This window comes from Brienomyrus brachyistius, chromosome 8 (assembly GCF_023856365.1).
Source record: "Brienomyrus brachyistius isolate T26 chromosome 8, BBRACH_0.4, whole genome shotgun sequence".
Lineage (NCBI taxonomy): Eukaryota > Metazoa > Chordata > Actinopteri > Osteoglossiformes > Mormyridae > Brienomyrus > Brienomyrus brachyistius.
Window position 1 is genome coordinate 18,765,480 of NC_064540.1, and position 27,512 is coordinate 18,792,991.

General features: G+C 42.8%; 2 protein-coding genes across 6 annotated transcripts in view; one reads left to right on the forward strand and one right to left on the reverse strand.

Annotated features, from left to right (window-relative positions):
• LOC125747271 (synaptotagmin-2-like) overlaps window positions 1-7,921 on the forward strand; it is an 82,141-nt gene extending 74,220 nt beyond the window's left edge. For all 4 annotated transcript variants that reach the window (XM_049022275.1, XM_049022276.1, XM_049022274.1 and 1 more), the window contains 5 exons: window positions 291-458; window positions 2,205-2,372; window positions 2,870-2,987; window positions 3,482-3,615; window positions 4,616-7,921. In XM_049022275.1, coding sequence (XP_048878232.1) covers window positions 291-458; window positions 2,205-2,372; window positions 2,870-2,987; window positions 3,482-3,615; window positions 4,616-4,831 — 804 coding nt within the window. In that variant the 3' untranslated portion in view covers window positions 4,832-7,921. The remainder of the gene's footprint in view (window positions 1-290; window positions 459-2,204; window positions 2,373-2,869; window positions 2,988-3,481; window positions 3,616-4,615) is intronic.
• Window positions 7,922-10,701: 2,780 nt separating this feature from the next.
• On the reverse strand, window positions 10,702-26,786 carry LOC125747284 (protein phosphatase 1 regulatory subunit 12B-like). Of its 2 annotated transcripts, XM_049022293.1 has the most exons (8): window positions 26,536-26,786; window positions 26,119-26,382; window positions 19,649-19,665; window positions 18,981-19,128; window positions 18,098-18,202; window positions 17,358-17,402; window positions 16,641-16,691; window positions 10,702-11,441 (listed from the first exon to the last, which is right to left on the reverse strand). In XM_049022293.1, the coding sequence occupies exons 2-8, from the start codon at window positions 26,218-26,220 to the stop codon at window positions 11,355-11,357; spliced, it is 555 nt and encodes a 184-aa protein (XP_048878250.1). In that variant the 5' UTR covers window positions 26,221-26,382; window positions 26,536-26,786; the 3' UTR covers window positions 10,702-11,354. The 2 variants fall into 2 exon arrangements, with proteins under 2 accessions (XP_048878250.1, XP_048878249.1); XM_049022292.1 differs by having other exon boundaries at window positions 26,119-26,786.
• Between the last annotated feature and the right edge of the window lie 726 nt (window positions 26,787-27,512).

Below are 27,512 nucleotides of genomic sequence, written 5' to 3' on the forward strand. Positions count from 1 at the left end.
CGGGTGTTAATTTAAAAGCTTCTTCAAACAGTCCTGGGAACTGCATGACCGTGCAGAGGTTCCAAGTGCCAGAGATTTTGCTCTGTCAACTCAACACAACCCAGACCCATTCTGCAGGATCATCATTTAATCAGCCCTGCACCCATAACTTCTGAGACAGGTCCCAGAGCCATGCAACCCTACATAGATAATGATTAGATGGATAATGAATTCGGACACTCTCCATGAGAGGGCCCCCTGGTGGTGGGGGGACTAAATCACCCATGCCGTGATGTTTTTTTTTTCTCCAGCTGACCGTCGGCATCCTGCAGTGTGCAGACCTCATATCAATGGACACAGGAGGCACATCTGACCCCTACGTCAAAGTCTTCTTCTTACCCGACAAAAAGAAGAAGTTTGATACCAAGGTGCACAAGAAGACACTAAATCCAGTCTTCAACGAGAGCTTCGTTTTCAAGGTGAGCTCATCAAGTCGAATATATGGGTACGTGTGCATAGGTATTGCGATCAGCTCTAAAAGCCGAGGCTCCTGAAGCTTGCTAAAGTAAATATGCATCTTATTAAGTGATTAATGTCGCGCTATTGAGTTGTGTTTTTCTTCATCAGAATTCCAGTACACCAGTTCAAAAACTGCACTTACCAGCTTATAGAACAAGCAGCAATTGCTGCTTGCTGTCAAGCTGAGACCCAGACAGGCTGCTTATGAGAACTGCTTAGCGAGCTGCTTCTGGTTCTGGCATTTGAAAAGCAAATCGTGCCAAAGAACCCAAGCGGAACCGTTAGAGGCCGACTCAGCGGGTAAAGCTAGGTGACAAATGGCGCCCCTCCCCCCGTGCTGATTCAGTGATCTGTCAGGGAGATCGAGTGGGCTGCGGCTCCGCAACAGGGCCTTCTCCTGGGCCGCCGTCTATTGATAAAGTCGACATGATGAAGTAAAGGGAATTCTGGGGAAAAAATGGCTGCATACGTGTTGTGTCCTCATCGGCAATCTTGGAGGGTTTATTTTTGGGGAGCACGGGTCTGGAGACGTGCAGAACTTCAAGAAAGTGCAGACATGACAAGATTTAATACTTAATTCTAGCTGTGCTTTGATTTCAGTTTTGAGCTTTTGTCCTTTTCTCTATGCAGCTGTATTTGGGATATGATTTGTATCAGCTTGCCTCACTCTGGCAGGCTTTTGGGTTCAGGTGTAGCTCCTGCTCTGTCTATAAGAGGTGTACATGGCCTTGCTCTTGTTGTATGGATTTACTGTCCAGTCAGAATGAACTGATTTTACCTTAGTGTGTGAGTGATCTGTATTGGGCTGGAATCCTAGCCGGCTCAACCAATCAGTGGACCACTGCATATGCTATGGATCAATGGATGGACTGAGTATTCAGATGTTTATAGAATATACTTTAATATACTTATATGTCAATACATATTTACAGTATACAAAAGACAACACCTGACTTCTCTCTCTTGATCTAAAGTTGATATTCTTCTTGTGGTTATGCACGAGGTTTGAGAAACTGCCAAATTAAGGCATTTTCAATCTGAAATCACCATTAATATCGCTGATGTGGAGGTTATGATACATACCGATATGCATTTCAGTGAGGCACAAATGTAACTGAAACATGTGACTTCCATCCGGGGAGGAAAGATGAGGAAAGAGTCTAGACAATATACTACTGCGGCCAGACAAAATAAAGTGTACGAAAGCACAGCTCGCAAACAGTTAATTCTTCATGTTTCTCAGACTGTGAAAAACCGATGCAGTGTTTTCCAATTACACTGGCAAGTGTCACCATTAACAAAGAGCACAGTGAAAAGGCATTAATATTCTGCAGGATAATATGTGACATCAATCATGTACTGGCAGGGGCTGCATGGTAACCTGCCTGTTTTATTGCAACAAGAAACGGAGGAAATGTACAAGGCGGCTCCTTTGCCTCTGAAATAAAACTATTGACAGAATAATGTAATTTTTTTGTCATTTAAATTGAATCCAAGCCTTTATTAATTAGTCCTGCCATGAGACTCGCTTCTTCCTCTGCAATGCCATCCTGCCTTTCTCTAAGGATCTGAAGCTGTCATACATAGAGAGTCGCATTTGATTAATAATTAAATGAGCAGTGCATTCAGATACAGCTGCTCTTGTTGTGCTCTTGGTTTTTGACCTCTTCTCGCTTTCCATGCCACTCGCGCCCCCCCCTCTGCAGATCCCCTACCAGGAGCTGGGGGGAAAGACGCTGGTGATGTCAGTCTATGACTTCGACCGCTTCTCCAAGCATGACATCATCGGCGAAGTGAAACTGCCCATGAACACGGTTGACCTGGGTCAGCCCATAGAGGAGTGGCGGGATCTTGAGAGCGTGGAAAAGGAGGAGGTGCGGCCCCCACACACACCCGCTTCTCATTGGCCACAAAGAGATCCACATACTAATCGTGGGTTTTAGTTCTCGGAAGTGAAAGTATGTAGGATATCAGGTCATCAATATGCAGACAGTCATTTCTAACCTGAAAAATACATTTAAAATTCTCAGCTAGTCAGTACCGTGAATTTCATCCATCAGATGATTAAAATATTTAAAATATGTAAACAGAAATAAATTATGCAGTTTCACAATTCTGTGATTTTTAAATGATGGCCTGCGGAAATGGGTGTGATTTGAATGGAGAAACGTGACCCTTACAGTTGAACCCTGAATTATGAAATATAACAGCAGGCAGTAATGTAAGATATTTTTCATTATTAGGGCCCATTAATTACAATAAAAAACAAGTCACTTGGGATTTCCCGCAAATGTAGCTATAAATGTGTGACACATATGTGGGTCTGCTATAATGATGTTTGTCATATTTTCCTCCATCTTCTCCTACACAGCCTGAGAAGTTAGGCGACATCTGCATTTCTCTGCGCTACGTCCCCACTGCTGGCAAGCTTACTATCTGCATTCTGGAGGCCAAAAATTTGAAGAAAATGGATGTGGGTGGACTTTCAGGTTGGGGCCCAATTCAGTCCTGCTGTATTGTATCACACATGCAAATGTTCCCCAGTGCATGACCATATGGCAATGAGGGAAGCTTGCAAAAGACAGTTAGCAGATTTGTAATACACATTTTAAAAGAGGTGCACAGAAGGAGTTGCTTAATGGACATGTAATGTCTGTCACGCTGCTCTCCACAAGCTTGTCAAGGGTGACACCTAGTGGCACCTCAGTGTAACAGGCTCTATGCAAGTTACTGTAGATGTCTTTGCAAAAAATTATATTACGCTAGATTATATTAATTATATTGGAACTATACATGGAAATCAATGTCAGTTTCACATAACTGATCGATTTCTGGGAGAAAACATAAAAAGCGGTTCATCCATCCATCCATCCATCCATCCATCCATCCATCCAACCATCCATCCAACTTGAAGATTCAGTGAATAATTTTTCCACATCTCCATTATGTATAATTGGACTTTGTGTTCACAATCCTGTGGCAGATCCCTACGTGAAAATCCACCTCCTTCAGAATGGTAAGCGTCTTAAGAAGAAGAAGACCACGGTGAAGAAGAATACGCTCAACCCATACTATAACGAGTCCTTCAGCTTCGAGATCCCGCTGGAGCAGATGCAGGTGCAGTGCTGGCCTGGGCTCGGGGTGTGCTTCTAACATGGACAGTACACACCTGGCTTAGGATTTTGATTTTAACCATCACTGTCTGTCAAGCATCAGTCTGCAAAACGGGTAGCAAAAGAGAATAAGCAGCTCTACTTAAATGCAAATTTTAAAAGGGATGCACAGAGGAAGTTTATGTATATTTCACATCCTATCTTGCTGTTCTGTAGTGTAACGAGTCTTTAAAATATGCCATTGAAGGTGGTGTTCGGTGTCTTTATTTTGAATTTTGTAATCACAATTCTGTGGTATCTGGGTGTAAAATCATACCAGGGTGGTCATATCATTCTGCAAGGCTGACTTGTGCCCCGTCCATCCTCTTAATTGTATTTTAATGTGGAAATGATCTACCCACAGAGGGCTGGGATGCACATCTGCGTCAGGACATAATTACAGCTTGATGGAAGTTACAGGCCAGGTGGCACATTCTGTTAACAAGCCGGTGCAGAGCACGAGCTGAGCAGATACCGAACTGTGGAGATGTGGGAAGGAGGACAGAAAGGAGTGAGATTCCACTATCTAGATAATGCATAGATAATAAGCTGCGGGGCTGTATTTGTTATTAATCAATAGTATTAGTGTATACTTTTGATTCGATGGATAAGAGTGAAACTGTGCTGACCTTTATTATCCAAGACTGCTTTGTCCTCTCAGAGAGGAGGCAGTGTGTGGCTCAGGGTGGGGGGGGGGGGGGGGGGGGTAATCCCCTTTGCCTGTAATAGGAAGGTTGCTGGTTCAAGTCTGGCCTCAGCAGAATGATCATTCCTCTAGGCCCTTGAGCAAAGCCCTTAACACCCAGCTCCATGGATACCACTGCAGGTAGCTGCCCTTCACTGCCAAACTCGCTCTCACCTACATGTGTGTGATAGGGAACAGGATCAGTGTTATCCAGTAAATGAAGGCAGACAAGTGTAGTTGTAGACGGCTCACCTGATTTCCTTTGCTCCATCTCTTCTAGAAAATCGTGGCGGTGGTTACCGTGCTGGATTATGACAAGATTGGGAAGAACGACGCCATCGGCAAGGTGTTTGTGGGCAGCAAGGCGAGCGGCACGGAGCTTCGGCATTGGTCCGACATGCTGGCCAATCCACGGCGGCCCATTGCCCAGTGGCACTCCCTCAAACCCGAGGAAGAGGTGGATGCCATATTAGCCTCTCTGTCGGGCAAGAAGTAACCCCCCCCCCATACAACCAGTTACCCAACTAACTCAAAACCCCAACGCTGCATGACATTCAAGGATTAACAACCATGACATGGTCAAACCCATAAAATCATCTAAAATACAGAAAATTTAAAGTAAGAATGTTCTATTCTTACATTTTTTTCATGTATTTCAACAATATTCATCAATAAAAAAAAAATAACGAATACGTGGACAGTACAGGAAACATACAGAGGATTGGAAGAGGTTGTTTATACAGGTTCATCTACTTTTAAGCTTTTTAATTTGGAGTAAAATACTTTTAAATGTATTTATTTTTAGTTTACATGGAGGGGCGGCATGGTGGTGCAGTGGTCAGCACTGCTGCCTCACACCACTGGGACTATGTGTTCAAGTTTCCACCATGGCTCCATGTGTGTGGAGTTTGCATGTTCTCCTCATCTCATTGTGGGGCTTCATCAAGGTACTCTGGTTTACCCCCACAGTCCAAAAACCTGCTGATGTTTATTGGAATTGCCATATTGTCCATCCCACTTTGTTCCCTGCCTTGCACCCATTGCCTCTGGGATTGTCTCCGGACCCCGATGACCCTGAATCGGACCGGCGGTTTCGGAAAATATGCGGTTGGATAGTTTACATGATGTCGGCTACTAAATTATGAAATCAGTGGAGGATAGCTGGTGATGACATTGAAGCATTCATTTTCTGAATCAACTTGCCCAAATTTTGGCAGAAGGGGAGCTGATTGGGTCTGGTAGATATGGAATTTCAATCCACCTGCCCTGTTACCTAGAGTGAAATACACTGTGTGTTTGTAGGTCAGTTCTTGGTTTGGGGGTTGGGAAAACAGAACAGTAAAATATGAATAATGCATATGCACGTTCCATCAGGGAGTTATTTATCTATTTATCTGTTTACTTGTTTGTTTGTTCACCAATTTAGAATTTGTTTATTTATGAATCCATGGATGGATTTTCCGACGTGACTACATGCTTCATAGCTGTATTTGGAGACGGTTAAATGAGTGAATGTCACCCTTTCTACTCAAGTTTTACTCACGTAAGGAAGTTACAAATAGAATTTCACCTACACGACGGTCAGCTTTTCTGTGCCTTTAGCATGAAAAAGTTCATAAAAATGCAAATATGTTTTGATTTTCTTTCTTTAATGAAAGGGATGTCTGTGATGTAGATGTATAGTGCACTTCGGTTCATGTATTTATTATTTGTGTGTTACTGAGGAACAATGTCTTCCAAATCAATGGTTGATTGGACCTCTGTCTTAAGGACTGAACTCTAAGGACCCCACAAATGAGATGTTTGTGAGGCGTCTTCTCTACTGCCTGCAATCTACCACCTTCCATATAAATGCTTCCAGCTCATCACTTCATTCATCAGCCATGTAGTTTTTATATCTGTTTTGAAAACATGTAAATGCTATTCCTGGCTTACCTACTAAGCAATCTGCAGTAAGAAAATGGAACGGTACGAATTCTGAGGAATAGCTATATAAATGTACTAATCGGTGCATTACTGTCTTTTTCATGCAAACCAATGTAAGCATCTTACATTAGCGATAAACTGAAATCCATAGCTTCATAAATATATATTTAAAATACATACTTTTTCATTGAAGAGGTTCTAAAGTAAATTTAACATTTAATGCTCCTATAATGTTGAATTAGAATGGTTAAAAACATGGAGAGAGAGAGAGAGAGAGAGAGAGAGAGAGAGAGAGAGAGAGAGAGAGAGAGCAGTTTTAAAAATCTGAACGTATATAGTCAATGACTTTGAATCACAGAATTTTACATATGCTTATTTTATGTATATCAGGGCATTAATAGTCTACTTAAAATGGTGCACTTTATTTTACATTGTATTTTACAATACCTTCTTATTTCATACGTGTCCCGTTCAACAATGTACATTGACAGCTGAAGAGACCAGTGTGAAGTTTCTGCTCTTCCCTTCCCATCAGTTGCCTGTTGTTCTAACAAGTTGTTGTTGGTTCAGCACCATCACCGGTACCAATAGGATTCCAGATACAAGTGAAATCCCTGCAGTGGAAACTAGAGGGCGGTGGAGAGCAGCCCACAGCGTAAATGTAACAGAGCCAAATATCTGAATCCCAGTACGCCACTGTGGAGGTCCCATGAAATTAATCAATTTGAACCATCTGTAATTTTCTACCTGACTGCGCAAATGAATCAAACACATTCTCAAAACATCAAAAACTTTGCAGTCTACAATCAAAACTCAGAGTAAAAAAAACAGTTAATCACAAATTTATCTCACTAAAGAAACATTCCATGATTCACTGTCATTTAGAAGCATTCAACAGCATGATCCCTGTCATCCCACAAATGTTTGATTTTAAATATGCCTTTAGAAATATTTAGTAAATTACTGTTATCTATGTATTGTTTTCTTTTTATCAGCATTTTTAAAAATACATTTGCAAAGAAGACTTCCTCAAATAGTGTTGATAAGGTAGCAGAAGCTTGTGTGAACCTACAATGAATTTTTTCAGAATCCGATTTTCTAGTCATGCTCATTTTTAAGCGCAAACATACAATATTAATAGCCATGTTTCCAGACGTTCAGCTGTGGTTAAAAGTAATAATAATAATAATAATAATAATAATAATAATACAGGCAGCAGGCCCCCGTGATCCTGACCAGGTTAACAGGTTAGAAGGTGGATGGACGGACGGACAATAATGAATGATAATGAATATAACAGAACAGTCGCTTTACACAGGACCATAGGAAGTGCAGTAAACACTCAGAGATTTGAATATCTGCAACCAAAAAGCCATCCTTTCAGCATCAGCGTGTCTCTTAAGTACAAGTACTAAAATAAACAAAATAAAGATAATAAAGCACTAAACAGCAAATGGGAACATTCATCAAACTCTCCATCGGTGTGTAGTTTTGCCTCATTTTTCTCTCTATATATAAATATATACATAGATAAAATTTGTTAATATTGCATGCTTCTATACAATACTGTATATAGCAGCATGTTTTAAAGGCAAAGCAAAAAATATATTGTGTATGTGTATGTCATTTCCCATTTTAATAATAAAATTTGGAAAACGTATTTTTTTCTGTATCTTTCATTAGCGTGTGGGACGTGGCCATAAATACCGGATGCCGAAGCTGCTCTCTGTTCTGTGTCTCTTTTCAGTGCTAAACTACAAGATTCCCATGATGCAAAGCTATTTACAAAAACAATTTAACTGCATGCTTGCTTTTCGTGAGAATACTGTAATTAGGGGTTAGTTTACTGAAGAAATGGGAACGATGGTGAGCTTTTGAACTGTAGTGCTGAAGATTTGGATTGCTTTACATGGCAGAGGGTTTGCTAAAAAAGGAGAAGAAAACGCAAGATCCATAGATTAAAAAAATTATGATTAAAAAAGTTCTCTAATCGTTCCCTGGTTCCCATGGTGATTAATTGCCCACTTAAGGAATACAGTCATTTCATTTCATTTCCTTTGTAGTCCCTTTGCAGATATTTTCCAACTGTTGTCAATTATGAAGTGACTGGAATGTAATGTTATCTCATTTTCGCCACATCTGTCACGCTTACCTCTGACCCAAAGAGAAAGGACAGCCAGTAAAAATACCAGGGTGTCAATATGATTAAGGGAAATTTCTGAGATGTCCTTAGCGGGGAGTGAAGTAAGACCTGTGAATGCTGCCAGGTACTCAGAGTGCAGGAAAGTGACTCTGCAAGCCAGCTGCTGTCTTCCAAAGCAGTGATGACTAACCCCTGCTCCCATCACTTTGCTCCATATGCCCACGCATTTGTTTGAATCCAAACCCGAGGTGCACTGCAGAAGGAATCATTGCCACTGGCAGTTAACTACAGTGTTCTTATGGATCTCCCTGGGCCAGCGCCTCAGACCACAGCGACATATTAAGGCCTGTTCGCAAATCCCTCTCCAATAATAGCTTGATTCAATATCAGTGTCCTTCCTTACATTGGAAAAGCAAAAAAAAATAATAAAAAATTTGCTTTGTAGTGAATTTAAAACTGTGTTCCCACACTCCCTCCCTCCAGATAACGAATCAGAAGATTTGATTGGTTGGTTGTTTGAATCATATGTATATTATAAACAAACTAGCAAAGAGACACAAATAATTAAATAAAGCCATATGACTTGAGTATTGTATAAATTTTTGATTTTAATTTCATTAGATGTGTAAACATATGACTTCTGTGTGTCTGCTCGTCGCAGTCCTAGGGTGTTGTTTAAATGATTTGTATGTACTTAGTATTTATCTATAATTATATTTATTTTGCCATTTGTAAATGTTTTTTTTTATTTTGTTGAACAAGATGTATAGAATCACATATAATAATAAAGATACAGCCAGATTGTATATATTTTGTGTGGTGAGTGTATAAATTAAATATGCTGTATTGTGAATTATTTTATATACATGTGTTCATTCTTAAAGAGTTCCACATTGTTTGAGCAGGTCACTGCGGTGCTGAAGGTATGATATTAGCATAGTGATGCGATACTCAGCAACAACTTTATTAGGTATATACAGCAGTACTGCCACCACACGTGCCTCAATGGTAGGCCAGTTGTGCATTCAAAGAAGTCTCTTTGCGCACTACTGTTGTTTTTGCACTTGTGGCAATCCATTGAGTTTTAACGAGTCTGCCCATTCTCCTCAGACCTCACTCAGTAACACAGCATTTTTCTCCAACAGAAGTGCGGCCAACTGGATGTTTTTTTGCTTATTGCACCGATCCCCCTAAACTCCAGACACAGTAGTATGTGAAAATCCCAGGAGGGCAGACTGTAAAACCTGCACGTCTGAAAGGAGCAATAACAGCACATTCAGCATCACATAAATCAGCCACCTTAACCATTCCAAAAGCTTAGCCGAACAATAACATGACCTTTTCCCCTTTTTTCTGTGGCGGAGCTGGCTGTTTACATTAACAAGAAGGTGTACCTAATAAACAGGCCAGTGACTCTAGTGATAAGGAAAAGTATATTTTGGGGGAAAAAGTTATTTTTTACTGTTTGAGGCAGGCTCCTTGTAGAGGTCAGTCTCCTTGTGCTATGAAAAAGAATCAATACACAAACTGTCCCAAGATTAAATGAGAAGCATGGCTGTAGCATATGGGTCAGACCATAGAGATCTAACCAGGTTTGATCTTTATGCGTAATATTAGCAAAATGACAAAGTCTCAGGAGGGACAGAGCATCTCATCTTTGGAATCTAGGACCTCACACTGGAATGAGAGTGGTAGGTAGCCCTCCTTTCTCCAAAGCTCCAATCATAGCACTCTACTTTATTTCCTTCATTGCCCTGCTGAACTGCAGTGATTCGGCATCTTCTGGTAAAGTGTGTCACTTTCATGTTGTGTCACGAATCTGTCCTTGTCTACTCCTGAACCTTTTGCGCAATCTTCTGACCACGACAAATTTTGCCAAAGTTGCAATAGTTGAAGGGCCAGTTCTATAAAAACTTTCATGTATATGTCCCATTTGCTGTAGTCTCACACCTCTGGGGTTTTAGACTGCTGTTCTTGACATGTTCTCCTTGTGAGCTGGGTGACTGACCATAGCGTGTGACTGTGTGTGTGGCCTGTGATGGAAGAGCACAGCCTATCCTGCGTCTCCCCTGCCCTGTACTTCCTGGAATAAGTTCCAGCCGGTCAGAGACCCTGTAATGGACAGGCAGTATGGATGTGAAGATTACAATGTTTTATAAATATTTATAAATAAAGAGGAACAGCCTAACAAAAAGAATCGGGAAATATCAAGTAAGAAACAGGCGAGGGAGCCTTAAATATGCACAGATTAAATTAAAAAATGTAGGGTATTCAAAATTCTTCTTTGAACAACCAAATATTTTTTTACCAGAATGGCCTTTCTGGCATATTTTATTGTATAGATTTTTTTTAACAAGACATCAGCTTTTGTGGTCATGTTCCTACAGGAAAAAAAAAACAATTAATTAAACGATCTTGGATTATCCTGTAAAAATGTCTCATCTGACTCACCAATTACACATTTGCATTCCTCATTAGGTGAAAGCAATTTTAAATAAAAAGAAATACGTTGTTACTTTAGCAGAAGATAAATATTGGAGAAAATAGTGCAAGAATCCCTTTGGTTGGTGAGCAGATCTGTCTGCTGGGAGATAGGAGCTTATTGGGGGACAGTGATGTCCTTACAGTGAGTTTTATTCGTGCCCGTTAAAAATGAAGCTTTGGTATTATGAAAAGTCAGTCAAATTTGTGAGCCTGTGTGGAAACTCTGAAAAGCACAGAGGTCATTTTCTCAGCAACAGTTTACAAATCACCACAGGGAGGCACCTTATCCTTGACTTTTAGTGACATGAACAGAAAAAAATCAGGATTCAAGCAAAGTGAACATAGTGTTGAAGAGCAAAGTGGGGAAATCCCATGCAAAGCAGACTGTTGGTCTTGCACCTCTGTTCCCAGCATTCCCAATAGTCCTGTGCAGCCGGGACGAGGAGCTGTGACATGGGGATCCCCTTCATTTGGACAGCTTACTGATGACGCGAATCAGAGCTCCGTTCTCGTCCTTCAGCTTCTGGTTTTCGGATTTCAGGTTCGTCAGCACCTGTAGTAAACGGTAGGGATGATTGTAGCAGCATGTTCAGCTAGCCCTCTCCATGGCATCCCTGTGCAAAGGCTGCTGCACTACATCTACTTAAATAATATGGGATATTTCCATCAAGACCCCGTAAATTGAAAACAAACTCCCAACGTCAGGTCCAGAAGGGGCAGCAAAAGAAACATAAAAACACCATCATCTAGAGAATATACTTCTGAAGGAACAATTTTACGATCAGCAGCTGAATTTATCAAAAGAACAGCTGAGTCAGATTATTTATGTTGTGTTTTTACTGGTCTAGCACTGGGACTGAACATCCACAAATAGTTACAATTCAGTACATATGGCTATTTACAGTAAGGCTGTTTGGCTCTATCAGATTCTCCCGTGTTTCCGGACAGTAACATTCGAATAAGACTGAAGCGACTGCTGCTACTGTCTGTTTTTTGTTTATAATTAAAGTTTACATATAAAATAATTTTTAACATATCTATTCAGGCGGGAATATTAGATGTTCTCGTTAGAGTGATCTTTGCCCATTTTGCCATTTCCTCCAATAGACGCCAACTCCTGTGAGGTCATGTGATTCTGTCACTCAGTGCTGGGAAGTAGCTCAGAATCACGTTCCTCAAACCTGGGAGGTTTTGGTGTTCAGGGCTGCCTTGCTTGAACGTGAGTTATAACTCTCCTCTGTGACCTATGGATGTCTTATAAAACATCCATGCAGTTTTATGCAGTCTTTGGCATTATCCGGCCTTCTCTCCAGTCCCTCCATTCCATCCTTGGACGTTAACTTCCATTGACGTCATACAAAAGACCCCATGAAACACCCAGAAGATAAGCCTGAAAGCCTGGAATGGGGTTTTCTGCTCTTTCTTTCAACGGCGCCGGGGGTCACGTACAGTAGAGGTAGTTATGGGCCCATTACAACTGAGCCATTTAAACTTATATCATTAACATGTTTAACACCCCCCATCGTTCATGACAGCTTATTCGGTACAGGGTCCCACACAGTCTGTAATCCCATCCTCCGCATAGCACACACGCTTACACACTACGGGAAATTTATGTGTCTGACTCACACCCTAACCCCCGGAGAGGTTCATTTAATGGAAACTATATATTTCCAGAAACAATTTAAAAAGCTGACTCGCCATTCACCAAACGCCATTTACTCTTCTCCATATCTTTCTTTTATAAAATGTGCCAAAGTTAATGCCTTACTTTATGCATTATTATTCAGCATTATTAGCAAATCAGTACCTGAAATTAGAGGTCTTTACAACTGGATCAGAATTATGACTCAGAACCACAGACAATATGTTAAAATTACAAGGATGGTAGACATTATTTCTTTATTATGAAATAACGACTCATTCTATTTTCTTGCCATTTAAATTTATATTCAATTTGCATACAGGCATATTTATATTACTGTATTTTTTTACTTTTTTTCCAATTTCAATTTTTTTTTCTAAAAAGTCTTTACATTCATTAATATCTGTGCTTGGTACATGACTCACTGGCTCTGAGGCATGAAATACAGAAGGCAGAATCCAGCTTTACAGGAGATTTTGCGTAAAGTTTAATCAAAAACTCTACGTTTGAATTGGAAAGAGGGCCTCCTCACAATCTGCCGTATGACGGCTGCAAACCAACTTGCACTCGGCACCAAGCACCATCAGCACAGACCATTGTAACTGCAGCGTGGTTTTGGCAGAGACTCTGTGGGGAGCCGCAAAGCTGGTGGTTATGAGCTAATTCCATACTGTGCACTGATAACAAGTCACACGGGAACTGAACTGCCCCTGTCTTGTCTTCTGGCTGCTAGTCATGATTTGAGGCTAACAGACCACCTTCCTGGAAAAATTATGTGTTCATACCATCTACACCTCTTAGAAACCACGTCCGCATACTCCAGTGTTTCAATGCATGCCACCATTAAATGATTTTCTACTGTAAAGCACAATGCGAAGAATCATAACATGAGATTGCCATTTTCATTTTGATTGTTCTTTAGGAGCCCTGATGAACTGATGTCCCATCCATCATATCCCTTACCTTGTGACCTGTGTTACCTTGGAAATGGATCCAGGCTCACTGATGACTATATAGTGGATAAGTGTGTGGCAGATAGGTTGATGGATGGACTGTTTCAGCCCTTGATTCTTGTATTTCCATTTGCTAATTAAATTTGTGTGGAACCAATTCACTATTTGTTGCCAATGGTTAGGATAGCATAGTCTCTCCAAATGGCTTTTAATCTATCCATGCAACCATTTAAGTGACAATTAAACCCAGTTCCTATGCAAGAGCAGCTCAGGATTGAGGATTAAAGTCAGATTGATGCATGCAGCTCCTGTAGACCATACAATGTCTTTTCCTTGCAGAAATACCTGAAAATATCCATTTGAATTGTGATAATTTGCAGTCTATGAGTTCAGGTGACACCAAAAAAACAAGATTGTTTTCCATTTCAGGTACCGTGGTTTTATCTGTTTACTTCTCCAAGGCTGTGGGTTGTTTTACATTTACATTAAAATAAAAAATTATTTTCTTTCATTTAACACATGCTTGTCATGGCCGGTACCCATCCGACCCTGCCCTATGTGTCCTGCCCCCTTTTGGCCAATAGGTGTCACTGTTCATCCTGCTTCCCCCCCCGTCTTCTACCCCTTCAGCCCCTAATGTGTTTCCTTGCTCCCCAAGCTTCTGCAGAGCTTGATGGGTTGCAGGAGTGGCTCAGTGGCTAAACCCTTCTGGTAATAAGTTCAAGTCTGACCAGAGGCCAGTCTCATCTACACTGAACAAAAATATAAACGCAACACTTTTGTTTTTGCTCCCATTTTTCATGAGATGGACTTAAAGATCTACAATTCATTCCAGATACACAATATTACCATTTCTCTCAAACATTTCTCACAAATCAGTCTAAATGTGTGATAGTGAGCACTTCTGCTTTGCTGAGATAATCCATCCCACCTCACAGGTGTGCCACATCAAGATGCTGATCTGACATCATGGGTAGTGCACAGGTGTACCTTATACTGCCCACAATAAAAGGCCACCCTGGAATGTGCAGTTTTGTCTCACAGCAAAATGCCACAGATGCCACAAGCATTGAGGGAGCATGCAATTGGCATGCGGACAGCAGGAATGTCAACCAGATCTGTTGCTCGTGCATTGAATGTTCATTTCTCAACCATAAGCCGTCTCCAAAGGCGTTTCAGAGAATATGGCAGTACATCCAACCGGCCTCACAACCGCAGACCACGTGTAACCACACCAGCCCAGGACTTCCACATCCAGCAGGTTCACCTCCAAGATCGTCTGAGACCAGCCACTCAGACAGATAATGCACGGCCCCATGTTGCAAGGATCTGTACACAGTTCTTGGAAGCTGAAAATGTCCCAGTTCTTGCATGGCCAGCATACTCACCGCACATGTCACCCGTTGAGCATGTTTGGGATGTGCTTGACCGGCGTATACGACAGCGTGTACCAGTTCCCACTAATATCCAACAACTTCGCACAGCCATTGAAGAGGAGTGGACCAACATTCCACAGGCCACAATTGACAATCTGATAAACTCTATGCGAAGAAGATGTGTTGCATTGCATGAGGCAAATGGTGGTCACACCAGATACTGACCGGTTCTGAGTCCCCAGACCCCCAATAAAGCAAAAAACTGCACATTCCAGGGTGGCCTTTTATTGTGGGCAGTATAAGGTACACCTGTGCACTACCCATGATGTCAGATCAGCATCTTGATGTGGCACACCTGTGAGGTGGGATGGATTATCTCAGCAAAGCAGAAGTGCTCACTATCACACATTTAGACTGATTTGTGAGAAATGTTTGAGAGAAATGGTAATATTGTGTATCTGGAATGAATTGTAGATCTTTAAGTCCATGAAAAATGGGAGCAGAAACAAGAGTGTTGCGTTTATATTTTTGTTCAGTATATTTTTTAATATTTATTGGTGAATTATTTTTTTTCTGCATACATGTATTATTATTATTGTTATTAACCCTTAGTGTTGATGTTGCTTGCTGTCCTGTGCTGTTGCTGATTGGTTGCTTTTGGTTATGTTCCACACCTGCCCCTTGTTAGCTGTATTATATATGTAGATTTAAGTGCCTGCATCATGTTGTGTTACTTTGTAGTTACTTTTAGTTAATTCTTCTCTGTTTTGTTCTTGACTCCTCGTGATCCTTTTATTTTCTTCTTTCCCCCTTTTGAGTTCAGTTCTGGTTTTTAATAAACCCCGTTCTTGTTGAGCCTTTTTCTGCCTGCAGCATGCCCCACCATAACAGGTGCTTTTATCTAAAGCAGCCAACATTTCTGACAGCAGGGTCAGCCGGTTTCTGGAGCAAATGGGGCTCAGGGTCTTGTTCATGGGCTCAAAAGAAAAATCACTCTGCCGCCTAAGGGATTTGAAACGACATTCTTCTGATCACACAGATGTCCTAGTCCTTGAGTCCTAGTCTGCTAAGGCACACACTGCCAAAATAATTACTGTTGTGAAACTATTCAAATGCGTAGTGGTATCAAAACACAAGGTATTAAGCTTTATGGGAGTGACCAGCATTTCAAACCTATTTCAGGGAATGGGGGTTTTATCAGAACTAGGGCAGGTTTACTTCCTGTTCCTCGGATCACTGCTCAGATCTGACCTGAATTCTCCACCTGCATGTGGTGGCCTTGCCTTGAGCAGCGATAGCAGAATCTGGTCTGAAAAGCACAAGCTATGTTTTTGGCAGTATTTACCAGCTCCACAGCTTTTTCTCAGGCTGTGGAGAACATAGATAACTCACTTGTGACTGTACGCTTCCTCAAGATCAAGTTCAAGAAAGGGGGTGTATCACTGCAGGATCAATAACTTCACACACACAGCTCTGGTAAAACCCACCCTTACAGTTACGCAATATTGTAAAGCAAAAATGTATTCGTAGGAGTAAAGCTGTAAGTAAGAGGCTATTTAAATAAGTGTCCTACAAAGATCTGACACACTATTTTATCGAAATTCCTGGTTAGTGTTGTAATGAACATGGTCCTGTGTTGTACTGTGTTGTACTGTGTTGTACTGTGTCCTCCATCTGTGCCTTTTCTGATCTTTGCCTTTTGAGGAAACCCCAGCAGAAGGAATGCAAAGAGAGGATTCACTGGGATGATCCTCAGCTGCTTGCTGGATGAACCTCACCTTGAACTTTTCCTCCATCTCTGAAACCTGTTTCTCCAGCACCCGTTTTTCCTTGAGAGAGGGGCGACAGGACACAGTTAGCAAGGATTTTCGGGTTACGCTGGTTTTTAAATTCTTGGCATTCATCCTGGGTCTGTAGGTGCGTAAGCTGAGATAGTGTGGAATTTAAATAGTTCTGTATGTGATCAGTGGTGTGTGAGTAAGTACTGGGAGAAGGGTGATGTGTCGGGACAGTCTGGGGTGTAGATGTCCCTGCTAATATTGTAGGAGTGTGTTTAGAAGGCCCGAGGTTTTATGGCTGATTTGGTCCCTACCAGTGTCAAGACCAAACCAACGGCTTTAGGTCGTGTTGATAGGACGGGCAGACTAAGATTAATGCAACTGGAGCTTATGGTAAAACACCAGTCAGTCATTTCAAAATGCGTAAAGACTTTGTTCTCAGACATCTGGTGGGGAAAACTTCAGTTTAGCTAAATGAATGTTTGTGGATTATAGATGGAAACCTAGGAAAATGCAGGAAGGATGTGCAAACTCCCCACACACAGAGCTGGAATTCTACCGCACAGCCCTGGAGATGTGCTGCCCATTGTGTGGCCGTACATAATTATTATGAGTGCAAGACAAGGTGTACGGACAACATGTGAGTATTATGGCTGTAGCTGTGGCAGTACAAGTATGTTAGCTAACATTAATAATTCTCATCTGAATAAGAAGTACCTTCTTCTCTGTCTCTAGCACCATTTCAGATATCCTGTCATGTTTCTGAAACAAAAAAGAAAGATATAAACTGTTTTAAATGTGTAAGCCATAAAGTTACAAACAAGATGAGGCTATTCGACCCATCGAGCTCACTTGGTGGGCATTAAACTAATCATTTGAAGTTGGCAGGATCTTCTCAAGTTCAGATTTGAAGGAATCTAGGATTTTAGCTTTATCTACCCCTTTGGCCAAACTGTTCCATACTCCAATTACACGCCGTAAGAAGGTCTTTCTCAGACTCAAAATAATTTCTGACTACGGCCACAGGTTCTGGAATTAGAACTTACTTTGAAGTAACTGTTTAGATGGACAGCACCTTAACCTGTTAGAATCTTGTATACCTGGATTACGTCACCCCTTAGTCTCCTTTGCTCAAGGCTAAACAAATTCAGTGCTGCCAACCTCTGTTCATAAGACATCCCCCAAAGGCCTGGAAATATTCTTGTAGCCTTGTGTTGGTCTGCTTCTAAAGCACCCATGTCCCTGCTCTCTTTAAAATTCTTGCGGCGTCTCTATTTGGATTATGCTAACATAACACCTCCTTCTCTGTTTCTCCAACGATTCCTAATTAATAGACTGTGGAATGAGTGTTTAAGTTTCCTGTATCCTCTTCATATACACGCCTGCTGCTGGACTGTGGTATGAAGCAGCAGAGGTAACTGCGGGGATTCCTGTATGGCTTCACTCAGCTCCAGCACCTGGGTGATTTTGTCCAGTTGTGTCTGGATCTTGGTCAGTTCCTGCTTGTTGACTTCCATCCTGGACTTCAGCTTCTTGTTCTCGGCCAGGGCGCCCTCGTACATCTGCAAGGCCCATAACGGTGATGTCAGAGCCCCACAAGGCCACGTTTGTTCCTGCCACAGTAAAGTGAACAGCAGGGCCAGGTGGGAGACTATCGATATTCCTGTCAGGCAGAAGTGAGTTCTAGTATCAAGAAGTGTTTTGTAGACTGAGGATATGCCTGAAATCACATACTTTACAGTATGCTTGGAAATTTGTTAGAAGCCTACTACTCAACCGTTAATGTAGTACCCACTGTATGCATGAATGAGAACACTGTGCATGCACTCGGGCATATTTTCACCACCATATTGCATTTTTCCCAACCCAGATGTTTACCAATAACGTAGTTTGACCCCTCCGAATGTTACAAACTGTTACAAGCTACCAGTGAGAAAACATATATTCAAGTCAACTCATATAACTGGGTATTGATTTATACAGTACTAATAGGTGTACAGAGATGGCACTTTCTCTGCCATCGTGACACAAATTTCTGAGCGAGTGACATTGTTTATATCTGGGTGCAGCTCCAGTAGCTTTGTGGGACAGTGTAGTGTGCATCGGTTACACCGTTTTGCAGAATGTAGTTACCCTGGTACCATTTATATACTGTCTTATCCATACTGAAGATGCAGACATACTACTCACTTTGCATACTATGCTGTATTTTGCCTACATAGCAAACAAGTATGCGACCTTAAACGGCACACCCTAAATGTAGAAACAGCCGAGCCAATCAGTGGGAGGCATGGGATGCTAATCCATGGCAGGATTAGGGGCTTGTGCGTCTCTTGATACCTTCTTATAGTTTTGCAGATCAGCCTTGTCCTGCACTCTGCTCAGGTTCACCACTGGGGTCTCCCTCGGGATGGTGTAGGAGGCGGAACGGACAAGCCCTCTGTCCGTGGCACCATCCTGGGAAGTGGAGCCCAGTCCAGCTGCCACCCTGAGGAAAGGCAGTGCAACTACTACTGACGGTATAGCAGCGCATATCTGATGCGTATTACAGTCTGTCCCGCTAACTGAAAAAAACATGCCATGGAATTCCTCCATCCAGTTTATACTTGAATAAGCACTGTGCATATGGTGACTGTGTGTAAGTGTGCATAATCTCATTGCCTGGAATCCTGTCTGGGGTGTCCCCTGCTTTGGGCCCAGTGCTTGACATAAGTGGGGTAGGCTCCAGGTTCAGTCTAAACCGATACTAAATGAGTAATCATGGATGCCGGATGGATGGATTACTGCTTATCCAAGTAAATCTGTGAGGATCTTCAGTATGTATCAGAGGGCAGAATCTCTTTAGCAAATTACATCCCAAAAGGTGTCCAGCAAAGGTCACTTACATACAAACGCACACAAACACACACTGAGGTCAGAATAAACTGGGACTGAAAAAAGAGAACAGAGATTAACAAAGAATGCAAGAAATTAGGGAGTTTTAGAAGAAAAATATGAAAGTCACTCACCTGGATGTCCTTTCCTGCTGTAAAAAGGAGAGAAATGAAATGTCACAAAAGTAACATTGACGGCACTTCAGTAAATTGGAGACTTATATAAATAAGCAAAAAGTGTTTATGGTGCGTTTGGTGAAAATGATTTTCCACAGAGGAAATGGTTTCATGTGACAGGCCGAATCGCATCCAGATGTCACATGTCCTTTCGAAGGGGATTGTATACATCATTGAGACTGTGATATACTTCTCCCTGGCCTGATCCTGACAGTGCTCATGCTGGCTCGAGCTTTTCAATGAGCCCTGTTAATATTTCATAGACTGTTTATTACTTAGAAGCTTGCTGTGAGGAGAAGCAGCCGATGACATCATGTCGCCGAAAGGCCCCGCTTTCGTTAGAGTCTGACGTTCCAGCACTCATCTGCTGCTTGACAAGCTCCAACTGACGACCTCAGAGCATGCATGGCAGATAGCTAAACTGGTCTGGGAACAGAGTGAGCAGATCCTGACCTGATTTCTTCTCCCACATGCCTTTTCTGGAGCTTGTCGAGATGCGAATGCATTCACTGTAGTTCTGAAGTCCCCCCTCATTTCACCGCCCTCCATTGTGCCCCCCCCCCCCAGCTTCAGTCCGGGCTTGATGACTCATTCTGCTAACTGCCACAACAATAAAGACATTTGGACAAGGGTTTTTTTGTTTTTTTGGGAAGCACGTGAACCCTGTTCTTAGGCGTGTAGGCAACACAGGCTTCTCTACCTCTGTGACTGAGAGGGAGGGTGAGAGAGAGAGAGAGAAAGAGAGAGAGAGAGAGAGAAAGAAAGAGAGAGAGCTCCACATTCACTCATCTCAGTCACACCACTGCTAAGACAACACACAGACACCATTCAGACTAATGCATATTCAAACTGTCTGCCATTACCAAAAACAAATTGATTCTTACTTCACAACTTCTATACTAACTGTACAACCGCATATACTTTGATTACATGTCGCATCTATTCTGCTTCTTGTGTATTTTGTTTCTAATAGTAATGGATAAGAAATGAGTCCTAGGCTATTGTGACTTCCCTTCATATTTCACTCACTGAATCATAAGTGTGACCTATGGCATACAAGAATGCAGGTAACGTAGACGTATTTCCCCATTTCAGCTTCTCGAAGCTGACCTCGGCTCAGAGCCAGGATGTTGAATAATACATGCTAATCTCCAGTTGCAACAGAACCCTAGATTACTGTAGTTTTTTTTTTACTTGGAAACTCTTTGACACAAATGCCAGGCACACAAGTATGCGTTCTGTTCCAGCTCTTGGTCTGAGACATTCTTAAAGCTGCCTATCTGCACCCAGACAAAGTCCACAAAAAATCATTGACTTGGGACTGCAGATCTAACACTCGTGTCCAAGCCATGAGTTTCTTTGCATTCCAGGAGATTGGGATCTGATCCCCACCTCAGCGTGGGAGAATGTAATAAACATTCCCGTTGTGGAGAACATGGCATGGGGCTGCATTCTGAGGCGAAACCTAAACCTATTCCAGTCAAATAGAACAACTTCAGCAGAGCCCCCAAAGGAAGCTGAAAGCGGCCACACAGAAGAGAGTGCAGACCTTGGCCAGAGGCTGGAATGTAGCTCACTCTCACCTGTAGGTGTTCTGCATCTCAGAAGTGTACCGTATGCAACATGGAAATTTATAGTGAAATGTACAGAATGGAAATTTATTTACTGAGATTTTAGCCAAATTGATTAGGGCCATCCATCCATCCATCCATCCATCCATCATCTACCGCTTTTCCGGGTCGTGTCACGGGGGCAGCAGTCTAAGCAGGGAAACCCAGACTTCCCTCTCCCCGGCCACATTGTCCAGCTCTTCCAGGGGAATCCCGAGGCGTCCACAGGCCAGCCGGGAGATATAGTCCCTCCAGTGTGAAAAGTGCAAAGTGAAGGTCTTTTTCTAAGTTTAAGACAACAAACGAAAATAAAATGTATTGCACTTCCTGGGAATCCATGCTATGATAATCTTCCATTTGTCAGCTTAGTTACTGGGCACTTCTATATGACATAGATTGTTCATTAAGCCACTTGAAGAAAAAAAATTGGTTGCATCATGGGTAATTATGAGCAGTTCGGTAATATCAAGTGAGATTTCAAGAGTTTGCTGCCTAGGATGTAGTTCGTAGAGTCTGCTCATTGATGGAGATCTTACTGCACCCCTTATTGACTTTGCACACTGTCGTGGAGCACTGATCTGCTCCTGTCACTAGGCCTAAAGGATGACTGTGTCAGATATGGTGCAGGCTGCAGGCTCGCAGGGACGCACCAGTATCTCATTTAGCAGGAATCCCAAAGTCTGCCTTTGCCCAGCTCAGGCATGTCTATGAGTTAAGCTCTGGATGGACTTTGTGAATAGCAACAGCAGCCTGCCAGAGACATGGATTGCCTGCTGGCAGCACACTTGATCTCCTGAACTGAGACCAGCCCACTGGGCAGCAGGAGAGCTCTAGGCAGTGAAATGCCACAGTGACGTCCAGCTGTGCACCAGAGAGGATTCACATGGTTCCAGAAGGTTCAGATGGGCCACACCTGTAGACCTGCCTCGGCTCCAGTCCTATGTTAATATTTACACGCTGACATCATGCATGATTGTTCCAGGCTTTTTTTCTCCCTACCACTCCAGAATACTGGAGTGCTGGAGGCAAACAGCAGGAGTTTCTCGCTCAAGTTCCACAGGTGGACCTGCTGCTAATTATATCCATGATTTCCACAGTAACTCACACCCGCATCAATCATATGTGGGTGGCCAGTCCATCTTATAGGAATAAACACATTAAGTTCTTCTTGTGAAGCCTTGGGTTACAGCATTACATATCCTGTCTCTCTATCTGCCATCTCCCCCCGTTACTCATTCACCTCCTTGTCTTCCACAGCCCACTTGTCTTTCTTCCACGTCTTGTTCTCCGTTCATGCCTCCAGCTTTTATTCACCCACCTCTTTCCTTTCCTTTATTTTCTCTTCTCCTGCTCTCGGCCCTTCAGTTTGCTTTGCGGAGGCGGCTGTGCCGAATTACTTCTTGTGGGACCGAAGGCTTAAGGCTTTGTGAAACAAGGGGCTCCTTTAACCAGAACCCCTGCACACAGGATCACTGGCCACCTGCAATCTTACATCCAGACACTTTTCTCCAGGGACAATGAGAGGGGGGGCTTCTATTCAAGCCATCAAACAAGCAGAGGGTCCCCTGTAGCAGCAGCAGTCTGACGTCTTAGGTCAGAGTGGGTACTTAATCTAAACTGCTTTTATATCCTGCTATCTCCTGTTGTCTGCTGCAGACCTCAGGTTTGCAGCAATACGATTCTATTCTAGAATATATGTATTCTGACAGAAACTAGTAAAACTGAAAACTAACTCTGTAGCATAACTCTCCAATAGCTACAGCCAAGAGCGTCGTCTTGACGTGATAATATCTTCTCGTGTTTACTTATTTGTGTCATTTTGTCATGCCTTAACCATTGTAGTGGAACAAAATGCAGAAGGAAAGAGGAAGAATAAATCTTGGATGTGGTTCTAGTGTTACCCTAGAGACTAGAGCACACAATGTAACTTGTCCCTTAAGGCCTTGCGTCAGTTAATACCCATGTGCTCCTCATCCTGCTTTTTATGCTTGGCAAAGGTATCACAAGGGCTGCAGAGTGAAAATGTATCATTGCGACCGATGACACGGCAGGACCAGGTCACTGTAAAAGCGGACAGAAGGACACGCCCGGGCTTATGTCAATATCGCAGCCTGATCTGGTCTGGAGACAGAAGCTGCGGCTCACATGCAATCTTAAACATTCAGCGCCTTCGCGTGACATCGTGGGGGGGGGGGGGTCTCGTGAACACTCCCCAGCACATCCCCTGTCAGGCGTTAAGTCCCAAAGCTCCCCTTGCCCCGCTCTGACTGTACGATGATAAAATGCAAGACTTCACACTAAAGTTCACACTCTGAAATGGGTCCATGACTCCTCGTCATTTTTGCCAGCTCTGGCCGATGGAAAATATGAGCCCCCCCTGGTATGGCCAAGAATAAACATCAGCGCTAAGGCAGATTTCCCATGCACCAACAGTAGGAGTTTCTCCTCAGTCCTTCTCCTCTTGACGGGACGGTCCAGCACTGCAGTTTGAGTAAACAGCTCAGATTAGTTTCCTGTTATCTATTTTCAGCTTCCTAGGGAAATAATCTTGTGTTCCCAGGACAAGACGAAACAGCACCAGTCACTAACTGGCTGTTTAGAAAGTCACACCAGCCCCTGAAGGTAAACGGATGTTTTCTGGTGCATTGCTGTGCTTGGTGTGTCACTGTAAATGCTTGTTTTTCTTTTTTCCCCTTTTGACTGAGGCACTATCAACCAGGCTAATATATGGAAGGACATAAATGCTTCTGTTGCATGCTAAAGGTTAAACAAAAAAGTAAGTAAAATCTCAAGAAGGCCATTGTGAAAAGCTTGGTGTTTTTGTCCAGGTGACAATGTGTTGTATAAATATAATACTCTTATGATCACTCTATAAACATGTAGAATTTTTTTCTAGGTTTGTTTTATAATAGTATATATAATAAAAATATATCCTTCAATTTTCCCAAAGAAAAGGTGAAAAACACTTATTAAGACAAGTGCTGTTGTTTTTCTTTTGATTGTATGAATTATCAGTGCTAATTCTCAGTGTTTTTCTGCATATATGTGGTCCTTCATTGCTGGATGTTTTTTATTTCCAGTGATTTCCCATAATTCAAAGTCCTTCCATGTTCATTTTACAGGGGAGATTGTTGAATTCATGCCAAATGCCACCCTCTCACAGCAGAATACAATGCCAAGAACAAACATGACCAGCACACTTGCATAATAATAATCCATCTGTCTTCCATAACTGCTTATCCTTCACAGGATCCTATAGGGTCTGCAGGCTCTTTTTGGAAACACAAAGCACAAACCAGGTCTTGCACCTAGACAGGATTACGGTTGATCATGAATATACAAGCAGATGTACAGTATAAGAAATTAATATCAGGTTGCTTAACACGCAAGCAAAATGTTTGCTGAAACTCCCAGCTTTCTGTCATTAACAAATGGAATGGGATCACAGAATTTCTAGTGCTTTCTGCAGCGATATTCAAGGAACCATCATGCAAAAGAATGCATCTCAGGCCAACCTGGACATTTCCATCAAATGGGTAAATTCCTCTCTGGTGTATCAACCACTTTGCTTATAAGCAGCACACATCATGACGTGCTTCAAGATGAACTTGTCCTAGCTCTGTCCTTCTGACATAAAATCACACTGAAGATGCGTGCAAGGCTTCCCAAGGTTTTCGTCTGCGGGCATCCCAATGAGCCTGATGACCCAAAAATGGCTGACACATTGAAAATCCCCCCCCTTCCCCTTTTAAGGTGGCTGCTGCTGTCTCATTGATTGTTGTGGCCAGTGAAAAATGACTTTCAGCCCAGGCCTTTCAGATTATCACTAAGGCCAAGCCACTGTACTGGGAATTTAAACAAGCAAACAGCTGTTCAGAGATAAGGCGCAATGTAAACATTTGGCCTCACTGTTGCCAGGTGATCACACCCCACAGAGGATATGCTCGAGCATTTCCCCCTCCAACCTTATGATGTTACTCTCATGACACCATATGATAAGCCAAGGAAATGGGCATGATGCCCTGGGCAAATTTGATTTTTAAATCGGGGATGGGGGGGGGGGGGGGGGGGGGAATCCGCTGTTGGTGTTGCACTATGTCCTCCTTCCCACCATCACATCAACTTTTTCACTCAGCTTGCAGGCTGAGAACATTTTTGACCACGTTTGGTCCATATATATTAGCGATAATACATCCATCCATTTCATCCATCTTCCAAAACTGCCTATCCAGTACATGGTCACGATGACACATAAAAGACACAAATGTGAGGACAAGATTGTAAATTCTATATTCTAAACTGAGACTCTAAGACCTAAGCTCTACACTTAGACTGTAAGACCTAGACTCTTCAACTTTAAACTGAGACCATTAGACCTACACTCTAGATGAAGCCTTGCAACTGTACATCTTAGGAAGCTGCTCTTTCATGAATATACAGTAACAGTGCATACATGGATATAGATTGTACAAAAAAAGTTAGTCAATTGCTAACTTTTAGGCATAGAGTTTCAAACAACTGAATTCTGATAAACTGAAGTACGACTGCAGTGTTCTGTGTAATGTAAACTTTAACCACTTATATGACGAGTTACAAAGTCATGTGTGATGTTATCTAACCTGAAAAATCACATTTTACACTTCAACATTGAACACTGTCAGGTAATTAAGGCATATGTGGTATGATGATTGGCATCCGTTCCCACATAAAATCCATCTCCATGTTACACAACAACTCAAAGTTTACGAGCATAGAGCGGCAGACTCGTCCTGAGTCCTTTCATCTGGGTAACCGCACAGGCGAGAGGGCATCTCTTACTCTGAGGCTCCGGGTTGTCAGCGAGCAGCTGGACAGCGGCAGGTCCGACGGCGACCTTCTGGTGTAGGACAGGTCCTTGCTGCGGGTGTACAGGGACGACATGGCGCAGAGCAGCGGGCTCAGCCGGCGGCCCCCGGCAGCACAGGGAGGAGGTTTGCTGGACACGGGCGGCAGCTAAACGCACAGCTTATGTCACACGCCGTGCCATCCTTCATGTGCTCATCCCTGCCGTTCTCCAAGGTCCAATGGGTGGCTGCCACACTGCTACCAAGGGCAGCAGGGGTTGCAGAAAAGGAAAGGGGGGCAGCTGAAGTTAAGACAGACTCCTCAACCTGGAAGAGGGATCCCGGACCAACCTCCCTCACAAAAACACTGCTATATTCTGCTCCTAAAACTAAAATATTAAAACAATCAAACCTGCTCTTTTCCTGTGCCTCTCCCTCTCTCAGTTTTGTGATTCTTTCCTGCACACACAGTCAAGCACCTCCCACATGAACAATCAAGCCTCCCTCTCTCTCTCTCTCTCTCTCTCTTTCTGTCTGTCTCCCTCTTTGAGGCTGCCTAGGAGGCAAAACCACCAGGCGGTTATGACAGACTGCCTGCCACTTGCCCTCTACCCCACATAATGCCTCACCCTGCCTGCCCAGTGTACTCAGACTGCACTGAGAAGTACACACTTCCTCTTCGGTACTGGGTTCTTCGAACGCTGTTTTAAGTGCCTCCCAGAGTCGCTGAGACTCTTCCAGCGCTCGGGTTTCAAATCCCACCTTTTTCTCCACATGTGGGTGGCTGTGTGCGACTGTGGCCTGTGAGGCTGTGCCTGTGATCAGGAGGTTAGTGGTTCAAATCCCCAGGTTGGCAGAGTGATTTCACTGTTGGGCTCTTGAGCACAGACCCTATCCCCTCTAGGGACTATCTGACTCTGTTTTCTCAGTTGTATGCCGCTTTTGGGTAAAAGTAACTGCTAAATAAAGAAAATGTTACAACTTCTGTGTGGGTTTATTCTGGTTTCCTCCCACTATCCAAAAAGGTGAATTGGTGTCTCTAATTTGTCCATAATGTGTACATGTAAGACCTGTGATTGGCTAACATGCAATCTTGGGTCTCCAAAATGTGTAGGTGTGAGCCCTGTGATTGGCTAACATGCAATCTTGGGTCTGCAAAATGTGTAGGTGTGAGCCCTGTGATTGGTTAACATGCTATCTTGGGTCTCTATAATGTGTAAGTGTGAGCCCTGTGATTGGCTACCATGCTATCTTGGGTATCCATAATGTGTAAGTATGGGCCCTGTGATTGGCTACCATGCTATCTTGGGTGTCCATAATGTGTAAGCATGAGCCCTGTGATTGGCTACCATGCTATCTTGGGTATCCATAATGTGTAAGTATGGGCCC

What these genes read in the sequence shown, in the direction of transcription:
- LOC125747284 (XM_049022293.1), bottom strand. Translation starts at nt 26,220, where the DNA reads ATGTCGTCCCTGTACACCCGCAGCAAGGACCTGTCCTACACCAGAAGG. An exon ending in ATCTGCAAAACTATAAGAAG is followed by an intron (nt 18,203 to 18,980) that starts GTATCAAGAGAC and finishes TGGGCCTTGCAG; the next exon opens with ATGTACGAGGGCGCCCTGGC. An exon ending in AGATGGAGGAAAAGTTCAAG is followed by an intron (nt 11,442 to 16,640) that starts GTGAGGTTCATC and finishes CGTTTACTACAG; the next exon opens with GTGCTGACGAACCTGAAATC.